Source organism: Suillus subalutaceus (assembly GCF_016647625.1).
Source record: "Suillus subalutaceus strain FC151 chromosome Unknown DFJ58scaffold_65, whole genome shotgun sequence".
In the NCBI taxonomy this organism is placed as follows: domain Eukaryota; kingdom Fungi; phylum Basidiomycota; class Agaricomycetes; order Boletales; family Suillaceae; genus Suillus; species Suillus subalutaceus.
Genome location: NW_024540314.1, coordinates 7,526 through 27,611, shown reverse-complemented (window position 1 = coordinate 27,611; position 20,086 = coordinate 7,526). Strand labels below are relative to the sequence as shown.

Sequence of the window (20,086 nt, the reverse complement as noted above, 5' to 3'; positions counted from 1 at the left end):
GATGTTTACGGCGCCCACAGGGTTTCCATGATCTTGCCGTCATTCGAGCTGCGCCCTCGATGAAATTGGAAGCATATCTGACATAGCAGCTATCTTGATGGCGATGTACATGCCATAGACCAATAACGGGAATGATCTCCAGCTCTTGATGGATCTGCAGGATAGGACTTTCGGCGATTCAGTCTTCAGATGCTTGTGGTACTGATAGTTGACATTGTAAAATGTCAATGCACAGGCAGATTCCCTCGGCATTCACTGTCAGTGCCTCACACAGTGCATAATCCATGTTCATCTGTCTAGTGGTAATCAGGCAATGGTGTGAGCATCCTTGGTATTAACACACCTTTCTCCCTTCTGAAAATCTACTGTGGCATGAGGGACAAAAACAGCCATGCCTTGCACAAGCACACCCGCCAATGCCTGTGGCTTCCAGTCTGTGGCATGTTGCATTTGCTTGATTGAGAGCGCGATGATTGTTACACTCGGAGCGTTGAACGGCTTCTTTGGCAAGGGACAGGTGCTCCTTGTATATGTGATCGCTGACCATGAAGCCACGGCCGTCCATGAGTGAGACTTCATCGGACAGATTTGCAGCATGGAGATGCTCCGCTTTGAAGTTTCCGTCCATGACTAAAGATCTTGAATAAAGCCACCTCGGTGTTACAATCGAGTATGCCCCTATTCATTTTCTTTCTCTTACATCATTGTATTACATCACGATCTCATCTTGCCGTCGCTAGATGATCTATTCTTGTTATCTCTGACTCCACTGAACCGGCCCTAAACATGGTTGTCATTCACTATATAAACTCGCTTTGTACTACGTAGTTCTTTACTTGAATCTTACTAGGTTTTACCTGGAACTTCCTTCGCTTAAGACCTCCAATCTTAAGTTGTATTGAACTTGATTCAAGTCGAGGACACTCTCCTTGTCTTGTCTTAGAACATTGAACTTCGGTATATGCCGAAGCCCTGAACCGACCTTGGCCGATTACTCTTATCGAGTAGCCATAACGTCTGAACCATCCTAGTTTGTAACACTCGGTGTCTCCAAGTCTGACCCATTTAGGCCCTCGGCATCATCTCCTGTAGGCAATGTGACATTGATGCCTGGCTGGGGACATGCTGGACAGAACAGAGCAAGATTGCCGGGCGTGACCTCTTTGTCCTCATGGCCGAAGTCATTCCATTTCAGTAGCTTCAACTTCCGCCATTGTCTCATCACCCTCATCAGCTCTCGGTACCGATCCTGCATCCTAATCAATGACATCGGCGGAGCATCGCCAACATGCGTACCGGCACTAAGTGAGCGAAGACCCTTGTTGTCATCCTCCTTAACTTGCTGTAATAATTCATCGCCAATTTCCCGCACTCCAGGTTATCGAGCAAAAAGTCATCCAAGACATCAAATGAGAATGCTGTCTTTGGTTCCAAGAATGATGCTGGAAATAAGCCCATTTGAAACAGCTGTATATCGGCAGAAGGGGCCCCAGGGGCATGTGCAATACTTAACCATGTGAGTATGTACTCCTGACTTATCTACTATAGTAGTCATGGTCTTGTTGTTCTTTATGAATGGCATGTCGGTCGGGAGGTCGTGTGCTTCCTGTGCAAGAGGTGCATTGGACTGTTCATCTGATGCACCCTCGCTATCCGAGCTCACCAGCCCTTCTGCCCCTCAATCAGCAAAAAATGCTGACTCTCCAGTGTCATCTTCCCAGGGGCAAGGAGTTCCTGGCATGCCCAAGCCACATCACCATCCAAATCTTGACCAAGCAAGATTTCTCGAAGAAGGCACCTGTCCATTGGCTGATTCGGTGGAAGGGAAAGTCTCTGGTGGTTCATTCTGCAACAATTGGTGCAATAAAGGGGCTCACCAAAGCACCCATGACATTTATATACACCATCTGTCCCACAGATGGTACATGATCGATCTGATGGAACCTCCTGTTCAAGGAGTATGTTGAGATATGTTTTAGTCTTGGGCACCCATTGACGGATATAGTCATTTTGACTCTTGAATGAAGGTCAGTGAATTGACAGTGAAGTTACAGAGTGCTCACCAGTGACCTAGGGAGCTGCAGTGGAGTTGCTCCAATGTCGCTGAGGAAGTCATCTCCCCCATGGTACAGCATATCATAGGATGCCTGCTTTGAGGGAGACTTGGTAGGGGTAGGCGGAACTGATTGTCTGATCTTTGGTCTTTCCACCCATTTGCCCACCACCTTTCTAGTTCGGTATGTTTTCTTCCATTCTACAACTGAATACTTTCGGGGAGGTGTCCACTCTTGGATTCTAGAGCCCCCCATTTGTCTATATCAATATTGTATGTTGTGTATGTTGATAGTAAGAAGGGTAACCAATTTCAACCTAGTCAATCAGCATTTACAAGTACATAATATAAACATAATACAAGCTGAACCAAGCAATACCAACAAGGATGTAATATAGGCTGAATCCGGGATACCAATAAGGTACATCTCAACCAACTATTTTGAATTCCGAACCATTCACATCACAACATGGCAAGAAGTCAATCTCCTATTGTTGTTCTACAGCAAAACAAGGTTCCCTTGGACAAGGCAGAAGTCACTGTCCTCAGGGCCCATCTAGAGGACTGGAAGTCTGTCAAAGGAAAGGAGCGGGCGAGGGTCTTGCATCGCCATCCACAAGGAAGCCTCTCTCCAAGCTCCGACTAAGGACAAAGCCATACTGAAAGCTAGGAAAAAGGTACATGACAGGTTATAGTATGTATCTGGGTCCTGGAGTATTGATAACATGTCCATGTCAGACTTATAAGGAATGGTTGCAAAACCACTCTCACCAGAAACCATCTTCCAAGCCCCTCATCAAGTATGGCAGGACTTGGACTGCCCGAAAAGTCTTGGTTCACACCCATAAGGCCCTCATCCAAGAGGAGATGGGAGAAATGGCTGGAAGTGGAGAGATGATCAGCAAGTGGCCAAAGGCTGCAAAGACTGTGATTAACCAGTTGTCAGCGGAGGAGAAGGAGGAAGCCCAAGCAATGGCAGATAAGTGGAATTAATGAGGCAGCACCACCCGAAGTTCAAGCCCATGTTGCCGAGACCAAAGGAGCTGACATGATTGAGCATTTCGCCACCAAAATGTTCAAGAAAGCCGGAATGAGAGTCTTTGTGCTATCCGCATGGATGGACGGCAAAGGCAAGTTAATGCTGGGAGGGTGTGTCTCCCTGATCAATTGGTGAATTTCCCAACTTAACCTCTGCAGCCATGACTTCAATGAGCAGTTTGCGAACAGCGAAAGCTTTATGAAGACTAGGGATTGGGAGGGGCATTTTCATGCCGGAGTGGCAGGAATATGTGGGGGAGCAATTCGGTGAGATGCTGTTCATATGTTTCCTGGCAAGCATCCTAACAAGAACCTGTCCAGATGCTGAAGACGGCAAGGAACCTCAGATGGTGAAGTCCAAGAAACGAGTCCCCCGAAAGCTCATCAAACTTGAAGAAGATGCTGACGGGTGGCCTATTCTACCGGACACAAAGGGATGGAAACGCGCCGATCAACACCACATGATCCGATCCTTCTTGACAACACTCTATAGTAGGTGATTTCCTTAATGAGAATATACATTATTCAGTGTCAGAACAGGAATGTGCGGCGGCAAAGATAACATCAAGGCATCGGTACCCTGGGGGGATGTCATACATAGCCAATCAGCATTCTTTCAAAGCACACAATGGCCCGCCGGCATGCAGTTCAAGGAACCTTCAAAGATGGACAAAGTGGATGCCTACTGCTGTGCTGGATTTCTGGTTTGACCGACAGCAGCACAACATCCAACCAGGCCTTCTCATTCAAGGCCTGGAAAGATGCCAACGCGAGATGCATGTAGCAGCCGTGTCTCCCAGCGGAACCCTGGCGGTCTGCTGGCGATGACCACCAAGATGCCCAGTGCAGTAATTCTGACGAGCACAATGATGGTGGGTTATCAGGTGCAATTGATCAGGGAGCACAATCCACTGGTGAGGAGGAAGAGATTTCTCTAGGTCGCCAATACACACCGACACCCAGAACAAACTCTAATTCTGCTGAGGTAGGGAATCCCATGAAAGCGAAGGGTGCAACCTCATGCCGGAATGTGTCAAACACTTTGACTGATATCAGCGATGCCATGAATGTTGCAATACTCAATGGTTCTGGCAATGCAAGGCAGCCTGACCAATCACAGAAGACCTTGAAGGAAGCAGTGGCCGCAGGGACACGTACAAGAAGCAAGGCAGCAGCAAACATTTCAAACGAGCGGCCCAAGGGATTGAAGTGGCACGCCGCCGATCCTGTGAGCGACACTCCGGCAAAGAGAACTAGGAGTAAGGCTACTGCACTTGCAGCTTCCAAGAGTAAGCGCAAGTAGTCTTTGAATCATGTGTATGTTAATATACTGTCAGAATGTACATGTATGCATCTGGTACTTAGAATGTTGGTTGCTGGTTATCCCAAGAATGTATTCACTATGCTAATGATAGTCAATGTAATACTGCTGTTGACAAAATATTGGCGATGCAGACCAGGCTGACATCTCAATTAATGTTGGTTCACTGACGGGCGCCGGCAGAGACAACCGTGTTGTATATGTTATTCACAACAAGGTATCTACCATTCTAATGAGGGTTGATATAATACAAAGTATCAGCGATGCAGACCAGCTGACATCTAGAAGAAATCCAACAATCTAAGTCTACTGAGGGGCGCCGGTAGACCTGGTCTCCACTTTCTCAACTTCAGTTTGCCAGAGATCTAACAGCTGGTACAACTCGGGCATGGCCATTGGCGATCTTATGCAGGCCGATCAGATCTTTGAAGATCCGAGTCAACCTATCTCTTGTCTCGAGTATGCCGTCAGAAGGACACGGTTGCTGTCCAGCACCTCTTCGTTTGTGGGATTGAGGACCTCAATCTTGGGCCCAACCACAGTGCCGATTAGGCTTTGCGCCAGCGCATCAACTGAATGACATAAGCTAGGTTCGCGAAGATAAGAAGTTACTCACATTCATCTGACCGGAGGCGCTTCACTATGTTGATTGCCGCCTGCTCAGCCTCACTGACCAAGGTTGCCAGTTTCAGTGCCTGTGATTCACTGGCAGCTGCAACGGCGATAGCAGGGATTGGTGCCTTGGGGAGCTGGAGGGCTCCTACCATGTTGGGAAGTGCAGGGGCTGCATATGACACCAGCAGGGACGAGTGTGTAGCTGGTGAATCGGCTGAGACAGTAGCAGTGAATGGGACTGGTTTCCAACCACCGACCTTTGCTGGTTCGCCTTCACAACCAAACTGGAATGCTTCAGAGGGATCCACATTTGCGAATATAAGATGTAGAAGCATAACTTACGTTTATTAGTCATGTCGTAGCCAACGTGCTGAGGTGCTTCCTTGGATGAGGCTTTCCTAGTCCAGCCAAAATTCAATTGTGTGAGCGGTGGTGTCGGCGGGTCGACTGTTGCTGTGGTGGGCGGAACTTGCATAGGCGACGCCGGGGGAGGAAGGCAGTCCCAGCCAAAATTGATTGACTGTGGTCGCGGCGTTGTAGGGGTGGATGCCATTGACGATGCTTGCATAGGCGACGCTGGAGGAGGAAGGCAGTCCCAGCCAAAATTGATTGGCTTTGGTTGTGGCGGTGGAGGGGTGGATGCTGTTGACGGCAATGTGACAGGTGCACCCATGCCAAAGTTGAACAGTGTTGTTGCTGGCGCCGTACGGTCTGGAGACGCCGCGGGCTGCATCCAGCCAAAGTTTAATGACTTGGGCGCCAATGCAGGTTGAGCAGGTTCCACCTGTGTATTCATGTTGAACCCGAAGTTAAATGTGGGTTGGGATACTGCAGGCCTCGCCGCCGATGGGTCTCTGTTTTGACAAGAGGGTGAATTCCCAAACCCAAAATTGAACGCTTACAATTGGCCATGATTAGTCAATGTGAACTTATCGCTTATCAGGAACTTACATTTGGGTGTATCGCTGACGTGAGATGATTGGGATTCATCATCGGTGTCCATAGGTACATTGAAATGAACGCGGCGGTCGATTGGCTCTGACATTGTGTTGGATGATACGAGTATTGGATGAAAGATGAGTATTGGATGTAGAGTTCAGATGCGAAGATATCTAGTTAAGTTCCAAGTTCACATGATTAAATACATTGTCCAGGCTTGTGGATTCCCGCAGGGTTGAAACGATCGCCCTAAACAATGGATTTCTTCGTGAGAAACTTTGCACATGTGTTGAAACGTGTGCTTCTACATCCTCATGGCGCCTCATGGCGGCGCTGCATGAGCCGATCAAAGTTGCTTGGAAATTTTAATTGCTTCCATCTGTTATATATTACTGAAGCTAATATCCTACATCTTTGCTCTCTCTTTCACATCTACGTTTCCTGCTAAGCATGCCATCATCTGAAGTTTCCAACAAAGCTCTGAACGATGCTGCCAGCTGAGGTGGTGCAAATCCTAGCACAAGCAATGAAGACGAAAGGTCAGATGGGCCAGTTGTCCATGGCCATGGAAATGGCAAATATCATGGTTAGCATGTGCTAATTTAGCGATGTTGCATTCCCTAATTTAGAGTAGTCTCCAGCATTTACAACTTATGGGCAGTCTGCAACAAAAATCTCGCCGGTGTTGTCGGTGGCTATGGAGTTGAAAGAACATTGTGATCCAGTTAGCGGCCTATCATTTGTCTCAGTGCCGATATGGATGAACATCGTGATGAATGATCCACATATCAAGAACCATCCCTTACATGTGGAGGCACACAATTATATCACCCCGGCAAACCAAGTATCGCCATTGTCGCCATCATCACAGTTGTCTGCGCTGGTGGGTGTTGTCGACGGCACAGCCCAGCCACCAGCACTGCATGCTGCAAAGCTTAAGCCGAAACTGAAACCAGTTCCAAAAAAGAAGCCGGTGGAACTCAGTTTGGAAGGCAATGGAATTGAAGTTGTAGATGGGGCTCAGGCGGTGACCAAGGATGGAGCGCCAACAAAGGTCATCCCTATCATTGGCGAATTGGAATCACAGCCGGTGGTGATCAGAGGCAAGGGGAAGGTGAGGGAAAAGATCACTGTACCGCCGGCAGATGTGGATGCACATGCAGGGAAGGATGTGGCTCCAACAGATGTTCCCCTTAGGCAGAAGCCACAGCCAAAATCCAAGGACCTGGAAGGACAACATGACTTGGAATTGCAAGACGTGACTGTGCACAGGAAAGGAAAAGGAAAAGAAGTTGTCCCGCCGGAGCATGTTGCAGAAGGCCTTGGGCATGGAAGGCCGCAGAAGAGACACAGGGATGCTAGTCCTAGTAGGCCGCCGACCAAGAGAAACATTGCTTCGAGTCGCCCGCCGGTAACAGATGAAGCTGGCCCAACACGTATGCCTAGGGTTGATGAGTCTGGTCCCCCTACAGTAAGTGATTCTGATATCACCGAAGGTTGTTGGATTTTTATGTGTCTAGCAGTCCGATACCGTTAGGACCCACACTGGGAAGCGGCACAAGAGTGACAATCATTCAAGCATGCCAATGGAGGAAGTGGAGGTAGGGCGAACAGAGCATGTCCAAGCTAAGACCAAAGTACTCACAGAGGACATTGGCACCGTAAGATTTCATCCGTTGTAATGTATAATGCTAACTCAGTATAGACCACAGCCAGGCGGGAGTTAGAGCCCCCTTGTACTACATATCTAATTAAGTTCATGACTGATATTGAGCGCCAATGTACACTGATCGGCATTAATTCAGGTCGGTTATCTGTCGCCAAGGATTTGGAGTCGGCACTGTGCTTAGAGCTTGCTCCAGGTGCTCCAGGAAGAAATCGAAGTGTTCGCACTTAGAGCAATCAACAACGATCAAAGTAGGTTCGGTCCTATTCCACCCCGCAGACCATGCGCTGGATGATGATGAAGGTAAATTTTTCTTGTTTCATTTTTCATATTCTGAGTATTCTAGACATGCTCTTGTCAGACGACTCAGCCGCCACTCCAACTGACCCACCGCCGACGATGTCTGTACCTGCAATTGCCACCATCTCTCTGGTTCCATCCTCATCGCCATTACCCAAGTCCTCTCTGGCATTGAAGTGGCAAGTTTTACCACCACCTGAAATGCAATGTTCTCCAGTAATGTCCAACACCATGGACATCGATCTATCGGGAGATGCGGTCGTGAAGGAGTTGGAAGCAATGACGCTGAAGATGGGGGACTCGGCGTCCCCCATGGAGAAGAATCATGGCCTGCAGGCAGTCATAAATAGCCTCAAAACAGAGTTGACTGAACTCCGTGCTCAACATACCACTTCCATGCTGCTTATTTCGAACATGAATGTCCGTCTTGCCGAGCAGGAAACAAGCATTCAAAATCTAGAGGCCATGCGCGACGAGCTCACAGCATTGCAGCAGGATGTGAAGGACATGCAGGTTGAATCTCACAGTTATGAGGAACAGCTCCGGACCGCCGAGGCCAAATTGGCTGAGCAAGCACATTCCACATCCGTCCTGCAGGAAGCTTACAAGTCCCTTCGGCAACGTGTCATGCCCAATGTGTCTATCCCTCCTGCATTCAGTAACACTATGTTTCTGCCCATCCCCAGCTACAGTACACCCTACAGTCAGGGTTTCAGTGCAGGCCAGGCGCAGGCAATGGAACACTTGTACACAAACATCACTCCGGGTCCCTCCACTGCCGCTGGAACATCTCTTGCCCATGCCGCTGGTAGTTCTGGCCAAAATGGTGTTGCTGGTTCTTCAACTAATCAGAACGCCAGCAGTTCTCACCTGAGACAGGTCTTTAGTGAATCTGCATCTGGAACTGGTCCATTGTAGACATGCCTTCTGCCGGTCCATATTTTTGGTTGCCATTTGTACTTGGTATACAGAGAATCATTCAAGTAAGCCGCCGCCGCTGTCCCCAAACATTGGTTCCATGTCTACGTAATAGAGTTGTTTTGTCTTTTGATATGAATCACCCACCGTGTGGAGCACAATAAAGTTCTTGCTGGATCTCGGCGTAATCACCGCCACAGGACCTCCGTGTAGTTTCACTGTAGTTCCGCCAATTGAAAAGTTTTTTTCAAGTGTTTGCGATTACACACCGGATGTAGCTGAACACGTCATTAATGTTGATGTATGCTGCAATATATCGAGAAGCCAGCATCATTACGTTGGAGCAATCCCTTCATGGGAAAACTTGGGCATGTGCTTCTCATCACTGGTGGCCTGCAATGCTTGAATTTATGATGTTAGGCCCCATCATTCATGATCAGTAGCAATTATAAAAAGGCAGCACTTATGATGTTTCTGTCCCTCGTCCGATGAACCCCATTCCTGCTGACTGGGCGTTGTCCACAACTCACATTGCCAGTGAATATGTCTCCTGCCAGTTTTCTGTTCTCATCGGTGTGGGGCTGAAGGTCCTTCCTCCAATTGAGCTTGATGTTGTCTTACTCATGGCTTGCTCCAAACTTGCCAGGACGCTTGCCAAGGCATATCGCAATCCAGGTACAGCCCTAAGATTTGTGTGCCGCTGGTTTTAACTTCAATTGATGTTAGTCACTATCAACTTTGATATAACCAGGTATTCAGAAGTGCTGCAAATGATGGAGACCTGGCCTCAAGTCTGGGCGTGAAGAACTACTCCTTGCATGATTCCTGCCGGATTGTCAAATTATTCTGGAACGGCCTGCAGTTGTCCTCGACAAATTTGGTATTATTGTCCTATGGTATCTTCCTGGAGCAATTGATGCAGCCATCCAGATTGGTTTGCGTCCGCCGCCGATGATCTTTGCTGAGTCATTTTAGAATGATATGATGGTGGCGACTGTTATGATGTCAGGGCCGCTGGGCATGAGTATCACTCATGGCGCCGTGAAGGACAACAAATGGCATACCCATGAGTCCAATTTTCAAAGCAGTGATCATGGCCTTACCCCTGGTTGCATCAATCTCTCTCCAGCATGGTTTTTTACAAGGTCATCCGGTAAGTCAGCACATCAAACATCCAACAGCCTTGCCTCATTTCTTAATAGGTTCCAAAATTTCATCCTGAAATATCGGCAACCCTCCGAGTGGGTGGGATATCTTTATGTCAGGTGATGCAGAGACCGGCAGCCCTTATTGCTGCTGCATTGAGAGTTATGCACCCCAGCCTCTACTGGTCTTCATTGACAACCCAGCTGGGCCTGGGTCTATGGGCAGCCAATAATCAATTGCAGGACATGGGAGATCTCTTAAGAGTATGGGGATCTGTGTTTACAGTCCTTGCCGTCATGTGCAACCAACGCTCACCCTTGCACCGTGATGCTTATATCCCGTGCACAATGGTTTGATGCGATGCTCAGTGTCGGCGGCTATGGACCGGCACGAATGCGGATGCCCAATATTGGCATTGAGATTGCTTATAATTCAGGTGTTATGGCAGCAGCTTCAGGTAGAATTGTCTGGCATGGGGTGGACAACGTGAACGGCGACAGAATCAGTTGGGTGTGGTACATGCGGGATGATGTCCATCAATTTGTAGATGTACCCCGAGCAGAATACTCCAAGTACATGTCAACAATTGATGATTCCTTGTCTTTGCACATAGTAGTCTCGGTATGGTACATAGGGATGTTTATGAATTTGTAGATTAACCCCAGGGCGTCTACAAGTGCAAGTCAATAAACTTGTATTACCACTTCAGCTGTTGGCCTTCGCCGCCTCAGCTTTTATGGATGGTTGTTGACTCCAGCGATCATCACAGGCTGCACATGAGCTTTCAGTATTGATATGCCGTGTCGATGCTGTATGCCGGCCATGCATGACAATATGTATTGGTGAACTTACATCATCAACCCACCCTTTCCGGCCATTATCACAGCTTTCAGTATTGGTATGCTGTGTCGTCGATGCTGCTCGCTGGATGTGAATGACCACATACAGTGGCCCAAAAAAGTGTCCCAATGTTTGTGGGTTTGGATGTAATTGCTTCATTGTGAGTCAGGGTGTGGGAATCTGACTAAGCTATAGGGAGGTGTCAGAATGCGCTGCCTCTTGCTTCATCTCTGGCCCCTGTAGCGTGGGAATTCGGTGTTATCGTGTGAAGATATGGACATTTTAATTTGATGACTCATTGGGACACTTTTTTGACTTTGAATTTGACCAATATAATCTCTATAATTCTAGTACTTAGTGTTGCCTCCTCTTGCTCTAATCACTTCTACAACTCTTATAAACACACTATCTATCGATTCCTAGCATTACTCATTAGTAATATTCCTCACTGTGCTGTAACTCTCTCCCATAGCTGAAATAGCCCCTATTCTCATCTTTACCTCCTCTTATCTGTCTAACAGGCAGATTTCTACTAAAACTGGCCTGAGCAGGGATACTATTGCTAGATTCTTCAAAAAGACCATTCAAGATAGAAAAAATATCAAATTAAATCACACTTTTAAGCTCATACCATATAGCAAAAGATCTTTTGGGTATTATATTTTGACTGGGCAGGCTGCTAATACTACTCAAGCCATCAAATTCATTTATTCTATTATCCACAACCACTGTCTCCACTCAAATAGTCAGGAATGCTCTCAAGGCAGCCAACCTTGAAGCTATAACTAAGAGAAAAGCTTCTCCTATCTTCAGCCTATAGAGGGAGGAGACTAGCCTTTGCTCTGAAGCACCAGTATGAACTTTGAGGACCGAATAGGGCCCTCTGGTCAGATGAGACAAAATCAATAGAATGGGGGCAGATGGCCAGGAATATGTATGGAAAAAAGGCAGAAGAAACTAATAGGACAAGGAGAAGTCAAGACAACACTCAAGTTTTGGGGAGAAAACTTGATGGTATGGGTTGTATGAGGTGGATTAGGGGAGGAATTCTCTGTGAGGTGGAGGGGAGGATAGATGCAGAGCAGTGGCATCTCAATTTTGGTGGAGTGTCTGCTTGAAAGCATGCAGGAATCAAACATTGATGAAGAAGACACCATCTTATGACAAGATAATGATCTCAAGTATACTTCAAGTTGGCTACCATATGGTTTGAAAACTATGATATTACTGTTCTATCATGGCTAGTACAGTCTTCAGACCTCAAACCTATTGAACAACTCTGGAAATTACTCAGGAGGTGTATCAGGATCCTCAATATGGGCTATTTCAGCTATGGGAGAGAGTTACAGCACAGTGAGGGAATATTACTAATGAGTAATGCTAGGAATCGATAGATAGTGTGTTTATAAGAGTTGTAGAAGTGATTAGAGCAAGAGGAGGCAACACTAAGTACTAGAATTATAGAGATTATATTGGTCAAATTCAAAGTCAAAAAAGTGTCCCAATGAGTCATCAAATTAAAATGTCCATATCTTCACACGATAACACCGAATTCCCACGCTACAGGGGCCAGAGATGAAGCCAAGAGGCAGCGCATTCTGACACCTCCCTATAGCTTAGTCAGATTCCCACACCCTGACTCACAATGAAGCAATTACATCCAAACCCACAAACATTGGGACACTTTTTGAGCCACTGTATGTATCGGTGATCTTACATTGTCAGCCCACCCTTTGAATCCAACAGTAACAGGCTACATAACCTTTATCACCATCTTCATCAGTGCCGCTAGACGCCGGACATTATCCATATCGGTGATCTCGCCAACCAATGTATGGGCCCACCCCTTACTGCAGTACTGATTTAACAGTAATAGGCTATACATCATAAGACTACTAAGTTATGCATTATGGTACATCTGAAATATCTAGACTGTGGGCCCATCCATTAGCCTTGGAGGCTATCCACCTCAGGCCCACCCAGTATATTAGGGGGACGGTCTCACACCTGGGCCCATCCCACAGCTATGAGGTACATAATAATGTGGGCCCATGGTGGGTTGGCCCGACTATCACGGAGAAATGTCAACTTGGGCTGTCCAGTAAGTAAGGAGATAAGCCACTGCATTATGTGTGCCGTCCTGGTTGTAGTCTAGTGTTGAGAAGAATGAGTCTCTGGATTGGTTGTTGTCATGTTGCTGTTGATGCGGTTGGGTGGCGTGGTCTCCATGGGGTCCAGTGGGTGGGTTGATTTTGTCTTGATGAGTCCACATGTCCGTTAGGCATGATTGGCTGCCTAGTGGGATGATGTTCGGGTATGTGGTTCTTGGACGTGCTGGGAGGTTGTGTCTGTAGTTGGTAAGTCTTGGTCCGTCTGGTCTATTTGGTCTGGGGGGGGAGCGGGCGGGGTATTTGATTAGTGCGAGTTGTGTATGGGCCGTTACCTTCTACTTGTGGTTCTGGTGGGTCTTCTGGTGCCTCGTTTACTTTCTCCCACGTGAGGGGATCTTCCATTGGGTAGAACCTGTATAGTGACTCGCTGTCTCGCTTTTGTGCACTTCCCATTTACCTATGAATGTAGGGCATTTGCGACTCCAAGCTGCGTGGCCTTTGGCTTTGCAATTGACACAGTAGTAATTGTTCTGGTCGGTGACACTGCAAGTTGTCATGCGGTGTGATTCGCCGCATGTTCCACAGGAATCTGCTTCGTTGGGGCAGTTGGTTGCCATGTGGTTTCCGTCGTACAAGTGGCATTTGAGGCATCTTGATGGTTCGGGTAAGAGTTTATGTCCATATACCTTCTTACTTGCAATTGATAGTCTGAATTTGATGGCATGGTTAGCGCTCTCCCTGGATTTGAAGGTGAGTATTATGTGAGCAGTTCTTTGGTTTGGGCTTCTCCTCACTATTGGTTTGATGTATCTTGCTTTCAGGATGCTCTTTGGTGCGATGCCGGCTTTCTTTTCTGTGTCTGCGAGGGCTGCTGTTGATTCTGGGAAGAAAGCTATTGGTACGTTCTCCATGAGGATGTGGTATGATCTGTCTTTGATTGTTACGTTAGTGCCAAAACATTCTAGAAAGTTACTTCGGTTCGAGGGTATGTTGAACCATGCGTCCGACTCCTTGGTGTTCAATTCATATAGGATTCCGCTGTGTGGAAGTTTGTGTGCTGATATGAAAGATAGGTCGGAGGGGGTTGGGATTTCATCCTTGTTCATCATTTCGAGGGCTAACTTTGCCTTGGATACTAGTTGTTCTTCTGTGAGTTGGGTCATCGTGTCCTTTGGCATTAGAAGTGATCTTCTATCTATTAGAATTTGTCTTGATTGTCCCTCAGTGCATGAAAGACGCTTAGTTAATGGTCCTGGGATTGAGGACTTTGCTGCTGCTGCATAAGTTCTGGGTCCTTCAGACCCAGGTTGTCTGGTACTCGCTTGCGCGTGGTTGTCCATTGCAGTTGTTACGTTTTTCGCTGCTTTGTCTATTCCCTCGAGTGGATTGGTAAAGTTGGCATGCACCTCGTTTATGGTCTCCTCTAGAGCACTCTTGTGCTTGTCTGCTGATGTTGCAAGCTCGTCAGCCTTTTCTACCATGATTGTTAAAGGCCCTCCTATGAGGTTTTCAATTCTGTTTATGATGTTCATCATATCCATTGATTGTTCTGAGTCGTGTAGCATTAATGTGAGTGCTCTGAGTATTTCCATGTGGGTTGAGCCCAGACCCGCTGAGATGCTGAATTCAAAAATCGCTGATGCGATTTGCTTGAGCATCGTGCCTGCTGTTGGTAGAATGAGACTGTGAGTGGTTAATAACTTCTTTGCTGTGGTAGTGTTAGTTATGTCTGTTCTAATTCCTGTCCCATCTATATGTTCTTCTAAAGTTTTGCTTGTGGTTAGCAACGGTTTGTTGGCCGTGGTTTTCCTAAGTTTGGCGTTGGCCGCTGTTGTGAGCGCTGGGCTTGCGGATCCTGTTAATGCCATTCTATGGATAGTGAACTGGGTTTTGTTAGTTGCCTTAAGGCGGGTTTAGTGCTGTTGGGCGCGGTGTTGACTAGGATTTTTCGGGGTCCTGGTCGGGGTGCCACTCGGTAAGGGTCCAAGAAGTGTTTCTAATCTATTGTATGAGTGCGTGGTATGCGGTTATGAAATGCCTCGAAAATACCAGGTCAAAGAGGGCAATAATAATAGCCCATGCAAATACATGTCGACTGATAAGCCGTGCATAGTGTCAAAGTGAAGAGTCCTCGTATTCGACAAGAAGACGATTGTGAAAAACATGAGCCGAGCTCTGAAGCAATGACAATATGTCAAACTCACTGCTGAGGAGGCTGCTTTTATCTGCTGATTCTAGACAGATGCTAGAGACTTGAAGCAGGAATGCCCGATATCGACACGTGATGGTAGAAGGATATGGTAAGCTGATTTGCATGTGCTTGCAGATATGTGAGCACAGAAGTCTGGATGGTGGACAAACACGTTTTGATGGCCTGAAAAAGGGGGGTCAAGCTAAATACAGAGACATCTGCCAGGTGTGAGTTCAGAAGGGATAATTAACAACATTTGACATACTGAGAAGCTGAGACAGGGCTTTGTTATCTACCATCATGCGTTCGACGGTTATTGGGGTGGGCCAAGATGCGTCGAAACCAAGTATGTTCTGTAATATTCTGACAACTTGGCAGCCTTAAAAGCTAGCTTGAAGTGAGGGTGTGGGTTGCACAACCATTGAACCATGACTGATTTATGACTGAGCGAGGAAGAACTGAAAGTACTGACTCTCCTCTACTAGGAATCAATGCTATGAGATCCCCACCACAAGAATTGGCACTTGTCATCCAATTTCTTCCACATGTAGTGTACACTGTGATATTGTATTCTATATGAGTTCAAGGCATGAGAACGAAGATAGAATTAGGTCTATGTGGCAACACGGTTTTTCGTGTTTCCCACCTTCTTGCTTTGTACTACCACGTTAGTACTAGCAACTCATCCACTCCTTGACAACACTCTCATTTCGTCGCTTCTCTTTCGCATACCAGCAGTTGATTATCAGTATAGATTAATTTTCAACATGCTGAGAATTAGAAACAACCCGAACCTCAACATCTGTCCGGACTATGTGTCTGAGGTCTTCGCCAACATTCGTGCACAATTGGTCAATGAGAACACAACCGAAGTTCAAGCCATGCAGTTGCTTAGGAACATTTGGGAGGCCAACAACAATGCAATCAAAGTGTTATGGCAACGACAAGTAGATGAGGATGAGGAACAAGAAGAACAACGTCAAAGGCTAGACAAAGAGGAACAAGAAAGACTCAATCAAGAGAGGATCAACGAGGAAGAAGTAGCATGCAAAGAAGAAAGGAAGAAAAATAAACACAAGTTTATTCCAATTCTTGAGGCTGGCATCCCCAATGATCCTGCCAACACGCCGTGCTCTTACGCTCTTAAGAAGTTAGACAAAGGTGACTATGTGGAGTTATGGTATTTTACCAATGACGGTCTGGATGAAGCTAATCTCAAGAAAACCATCGATGATGATGCTATGATACTGTCAACTCTAGCAGACAGGTCAACAGTGTGGGTATCATCAGCATCGACCAGAAGCGCATGTGCAGTAGTCAATGACGAAGACTTGCCCTTTGAGGAGTTTTGTCAAGTCTGTCCTCGCTTTCTGAAAACAATAGAAGAAGCGGACTGGCCAGAGGACAGAGTCCGAATGATGGCGCATTTTTGGATGAATATACAAGTCCACAAATTTTGTGCATTAAGAGATCCCTTAGCCCAAAAAACTCTCCTTGTCTATCAAGCAGAGCAGCGCAGATCCTGGCATGCAGCTGCAAAGTTCATCAGCAAACTGCCAATTTCGTGACAGGTCCCACACTCATAACAGGTTCCCACAGGTTTTACAGGGCTTCACAAGGAAATCAATATTTGGCAATCATTAGGTACAAGTCTACAAGAGCAAACAAGGCCACAAGCGCTACAGATCATACAAGCTATACAGATATAAACAGTATATATTCAAGTCTCAGATTCAGCCATTGAATTAGCTATAGAGTTCTCAGTACATAGATACCCAGAGAAAAACTAGTGCACCATACTTGCGCTGCCAACCCTGACTCCGCTGCTAGTGGTAGAACCAATAAATGTTGTGACACCATTTCTCCTCTGTTCAACATGCATGTGTCCCACATCAAGATCAGCTGTCAACAAACACATGTTCACAGCTTCTACGCGATGGTGATGGAGGCTAAGAAGGATCATATGGTACTCCAGAATGCCATCTGCCAAGTTTTTTTGGGCTTGACAGACTCTGCATTTTGCTTTGGCTGCCTTGAGTGCAAGATCAGAGTGGTCGTCTTTATCTGCTTGTTGGCAGTCAAAGTCTTTGGTGCAACGAATAAGAACAATCAAGGTCAGAAGTTAGAACATATTGATCTCAACAGCGCATGAACTTACAAATGGTAGCCCTTCGGGTAAGCTGTGTTCCTCCTTAACAAAGCACGATCCCAGTTGAGAAGAAAAATGACCTCGCCTGTTGTGAGAAGAGACAGTGTTTGTGTAGTGCCCAAATGATGGGACATCGTAGGGTCTTTGAAGGTGATGACAGTGTAAGCGCTTGTATGAGTGTGGGGACCAAGAAGGAGTAGAGGGAGCATTGCGAGACGAAGACAGAGCTATGGAACTGCAAGGAGAAGAAGCTACAGAATCATCCATACTATGTATCACGTATGTAAATTCTCGTATGATGAGTGTATGAGCAAAGATATTGATACTAGTAAGCAGCGTGTGACTTATTATCAATTGCACTATGTCATTGTCAATAGCATGTCCAAAATGCGGCAAAATATTCAGCAAAGAATCCAGTGTCACTTGCCACCTCAGTCAACCTCAATCATCTTGTCATAGTTCCATTCGTGACATGGTCAACATCTCCCAGTTTGCAGAGTCAGTTCTACTACCACAGTGGTCCCCAGATCCAGATCCTCCCCGTCCTAGTAACATAAATTTGGACGCCTACCATCGCAACGGGTCTTCACATTTTGATACTGGTATCCACACAGATGTCAACAGAGACTTCTTTGAGATGAAAAGAGAGGAGGTCGTAAGCAAGGAAGAGTGGTTTCAAGGCACTGGGACAACTTACTCTCAGGATGGCTTAACATTCTTGGATCTTTTTGACATGGACGAGTATGCAGAACACAGAAAGGACAACTTATTCTACCTGTTTGCATCAAAAGAGGAATGGGAAAGTCGCTGATTTTCTTCTTCGTTCTCCCCTTAGCATGGCTGCAATCAATGAATTTCTGGCACTCCCAATAGTAAGTACTTTGAGTCTTGGCACTTTCAAGCATTATGGACTCTCACAATTCTGGAATCTATTATTCTTTTCGCACTCTTACTGATTGTGTCGTTACTTAACAGATCCGTGAATTGAAACTGTCATTCAGTACCGCCAAAGAGTTGCGAGGCTGAGCTGAGATGTTACCCAAGGGACTGAGCTGGAAGTGTCAAATACTCGAATCTTTCCATCGTACAAAAAACCCAATCCAACTTTTCTGGAGGATCCAGTTGAATGCCTAGAGACTCTCTTCAGCAACCCCCTTTTCTATGACAAGCTTGACTTTGTCCCTTGTCATGTGTACATGACTGCAGCACGGCTCACGTGTTGTCTTCTTACTTGAGGGTCTTATATGTTGAACAGAATACAATGACTATCACAATTGTACTCTTTAACACTAAGGTGCCAGCTCCTCAAGTTCACGGTCAACGGATTTTCTACTTCTCGGTTGATAATGTGGTGTTCGTGGGTGGCCAAAGGGTAATAAATTACTTCTTTGCTAGATCACTTCTTGATAGTAAAGGAGTATATATATTTCGTCAGGTTAACTTAAACCTAGTAGGTAATATGAACCTCTGAACTGAATGTGGCATGAATACATAAGACGATAGATTAAACGATAGATTATTGTATAGGCAATCCCTGTAAGATAGTATACAATCAATCTAGATCAAAAGAATATGATTGTTTTCAAAGGCAACTCGTGGGCCTTCACTTTCTTCGTGATCTCACAGTGTTGAGACAGAAAGTGGGAAAACTCCTGGCTTCAAATTCCTATGTTCCCACACGGTTTGGGAAAAGAATGGAAGGGGAAAAACTTATATATTATGTGAGAATGGAGTCCTTATATACATTTTAGAAACCATCCTTACTAAGCAGTGAGTCATCACTGGATTGGTAAGATTATGCTTACAAACCAAGCCTTTTGGTGTGCTGAATCAGCTGCTTACTAAAGTACATGAGTAAAATATTACAAAGCATGATGAATCATGACAAAACATGATGAGTCATGGAAAGTCCTTACAAATCAGAATATTACCAGTCACATGACATGCTTACAAACATATCTGAATGGCTCACTGATGTAATCAAGTGGCTTAATAAACAAGAACAAATGGAAAGAGACAGAAACTACAAATACAACTAAATAAATAGAAACAATGCTTACATAAGTGAGAAGTATATCCTTTGTACACTCCTCTACTCATCTCCTTTTATACTGTTATTCGTATATGTCATGGTATGAAACTCCATACCATGCATGACAGCGTGTTTATTCAGAGTGGCTGACGGGTGACTCTGCTTGGGAGTTCCAGGTACGTGTACCCAAGCCCAAAAATGTGTGCTGCCTCACATAGGCCTGCAGAGTCAAGTGCCCAGAGGTGCTATGATTCTTGGCACTATTCTTTCCTCTGACAAAATGAATATCACAACTATGACTGGGGCAAGGGTAGCTCATCCGCTTCTTCTCGGCCTCACTAATATATGCATGCATACTCGTATGAAATTGTCATCCAGGGCATTCCTGCTCACAGCACTCCTCCCTATCCCACAGTACCTACATCCTAATCAACGGATGTGTGGTGTTTTCGAAGACCGCCTCATACACCAGTGCCTTTCTATCATCTTAAAGCCCTTGATAATTGCGGCTTGAATTGGGATAATGATGTCAGATCCTGTTGGAAATGTACAACATTGCTTTACACCCCTTGCAGCATACATTGTCGACACCCCAGAAGCACGTATGCTTGCATGTGTGTGTGGAAAGACCTCCCCATTCACGATGGCATCATATCTGGAGTTTGGTGACAACTTTCGTCACCCCCGAATGCATGCTGTGAAAGAGAAATAGCGACTAGGCAGTTAGAAACTAGCGCTACTTATCCAAATAGGCGCGAGTGTAGTAT

General features: G+C 46.0%; 7 protein-coding genes across 7 annotated transcripts; 4 read left to right on the top strand and 3 right to left on the bottom strand.

Moving 5' to 3' along the window:
* Positions 1-334: 334 nt before the first annotated feature.
* On the bottom strand, positions 335-1,582 carry DFJ58DRAFT_716683 (uncharacterized protein; the record flags this gene model as incomplete). The annotated part of the gene is made up of 4 exons (XM_041384252.1): positions 335-653; positions 1,062-1,249; positions 1,297-1,467; positions 1,514-1,582. 4 exons carry the CDS (start codon positions 1,580-1,582, stop codon positions 335-337), a joined length of 747 nt encoding a protein of 248 aa, XP_041243036.1.
* Positions 1,583-2,522: 940 nt separating this feature from the next.
* Positions 2,523-4,394, top strand: DFJ58DRAFT_842130 (uncharacterized protein; the record flags this gene model as incomplete). Its single annotated transcript, XM_041392791.1, is given in 7 exon segments — positions 2,523-2,651; positions 2,792-2,980; positions 3,000-3,202; positions 3,251-3,358; positions 3,402-3,583; positions 3,621-3,904; positions 3,936-4,394. The coding sequence occupies 7 exon segments, from the start codon at positions 2,523-2,525 to the stop codon at positions 4,392-4,394; spliced, it is 1,554 nt and encodes a 517-aa protein (XP_041243035.1).
* Positions 4,395-4,850: 456 nt separating this feature from the next.
* Positions 4,851-6,072, bottom strand: DFJ58DRAFT_728863 (uncharacterized protein; the record flags this gene model as incomplete). Its single annotated transcript, XM_041385654.1, has 4 exons — positions 4,851-4,984; positions 5,029-5,319; positions 5,370-5,924; positions 5,979-6,072. 4 exons carry the CDS (start codon positions 6,070-6,072, stop codon positions 4,851-4,853), a joined length of 1,074 nt encoding a protein of 357 aa, XP_041243034.1.
* Positions 6,073-6,453: 381 nt separating this feature from the next.
* Positions 6,454-8,850, top strand: DFJ58DRAFT_728862 (uncharacterized protein; the record flags this gene model as incomplete). The annotated part of the gene is made up of 6 exons (XM_041385653.1): positions 6,454-6,552; positions 6,601-7,437; positions 7,490-7,627; positions 7,672-7,828; positions 7,888-7,935; positions 7,994-8,850. 6 exons carry the CDS (start codon positions 6,454-6,456, stop codon positions 8,848-8,850), a joined length of 2,136 nt encoding a protein of 711 aa, XP_041243033.1.
* Positions 8,851-9,338: 488 nt separating this feature from the next.
* DFJ58DRAFT_842127 (uncharacterized protein) lies at positions 9,339-10,228 on the top strand (the record flags this gene model as incomplete). The annotated part of the gene is made up of 4 exons (XM_041392790.1): positions 9,339-9,542; positions 9,602-9,784; positions 9,826-10,003; positions 10,116-10,228. The coding sequence occupies 4 exons, from the start codon at positions 9,339-9,341 to the stop codon at positions 10,226-10,228; spliced, it is 678 nt and encodes a 225-aa protein (XP_041243032.1).
* A 3,090-nt stretch (positions 10,229-13,318) lies between these two features.
* Positions 13,319-14,053, bottom strand: DFJ58DRAFT_661583 (uncharacterized protein; the record flags this gene model as incomplete). Its single annotated transcript, XM_041382227.1, has 1 exon — positions 13,319-14,053. One exon carries the CDS (start codon positions 14,051-14,053, stop codon positions 13,319-13,321), a length of 735 nt encoding a protein of 244 aa, XP_041243031.1.
* A 1,838-nt stretch (positions 14,054-15,891) lies between these two features.
* DFJ58DRAFT_886304 (uncharacterized protein) lies at positions 15,892-16,706 on the top strand (the record flags this gene model as incomplete). Its single annotated transcript, XM_041394650.1, has 1 exon — positions 15,892-16,706. Exon 1 carries the CDS (start codon positions 15,906-15,908, stop codon positions 16,704-16,706), a length of 801 nt encoding a protein of 266 aa, XP_041243030.1. The 5' UTR covers positions 15,892-15,905.
* Positions 16,707-20,086: the final 3,380 nt, after the last annotated feature.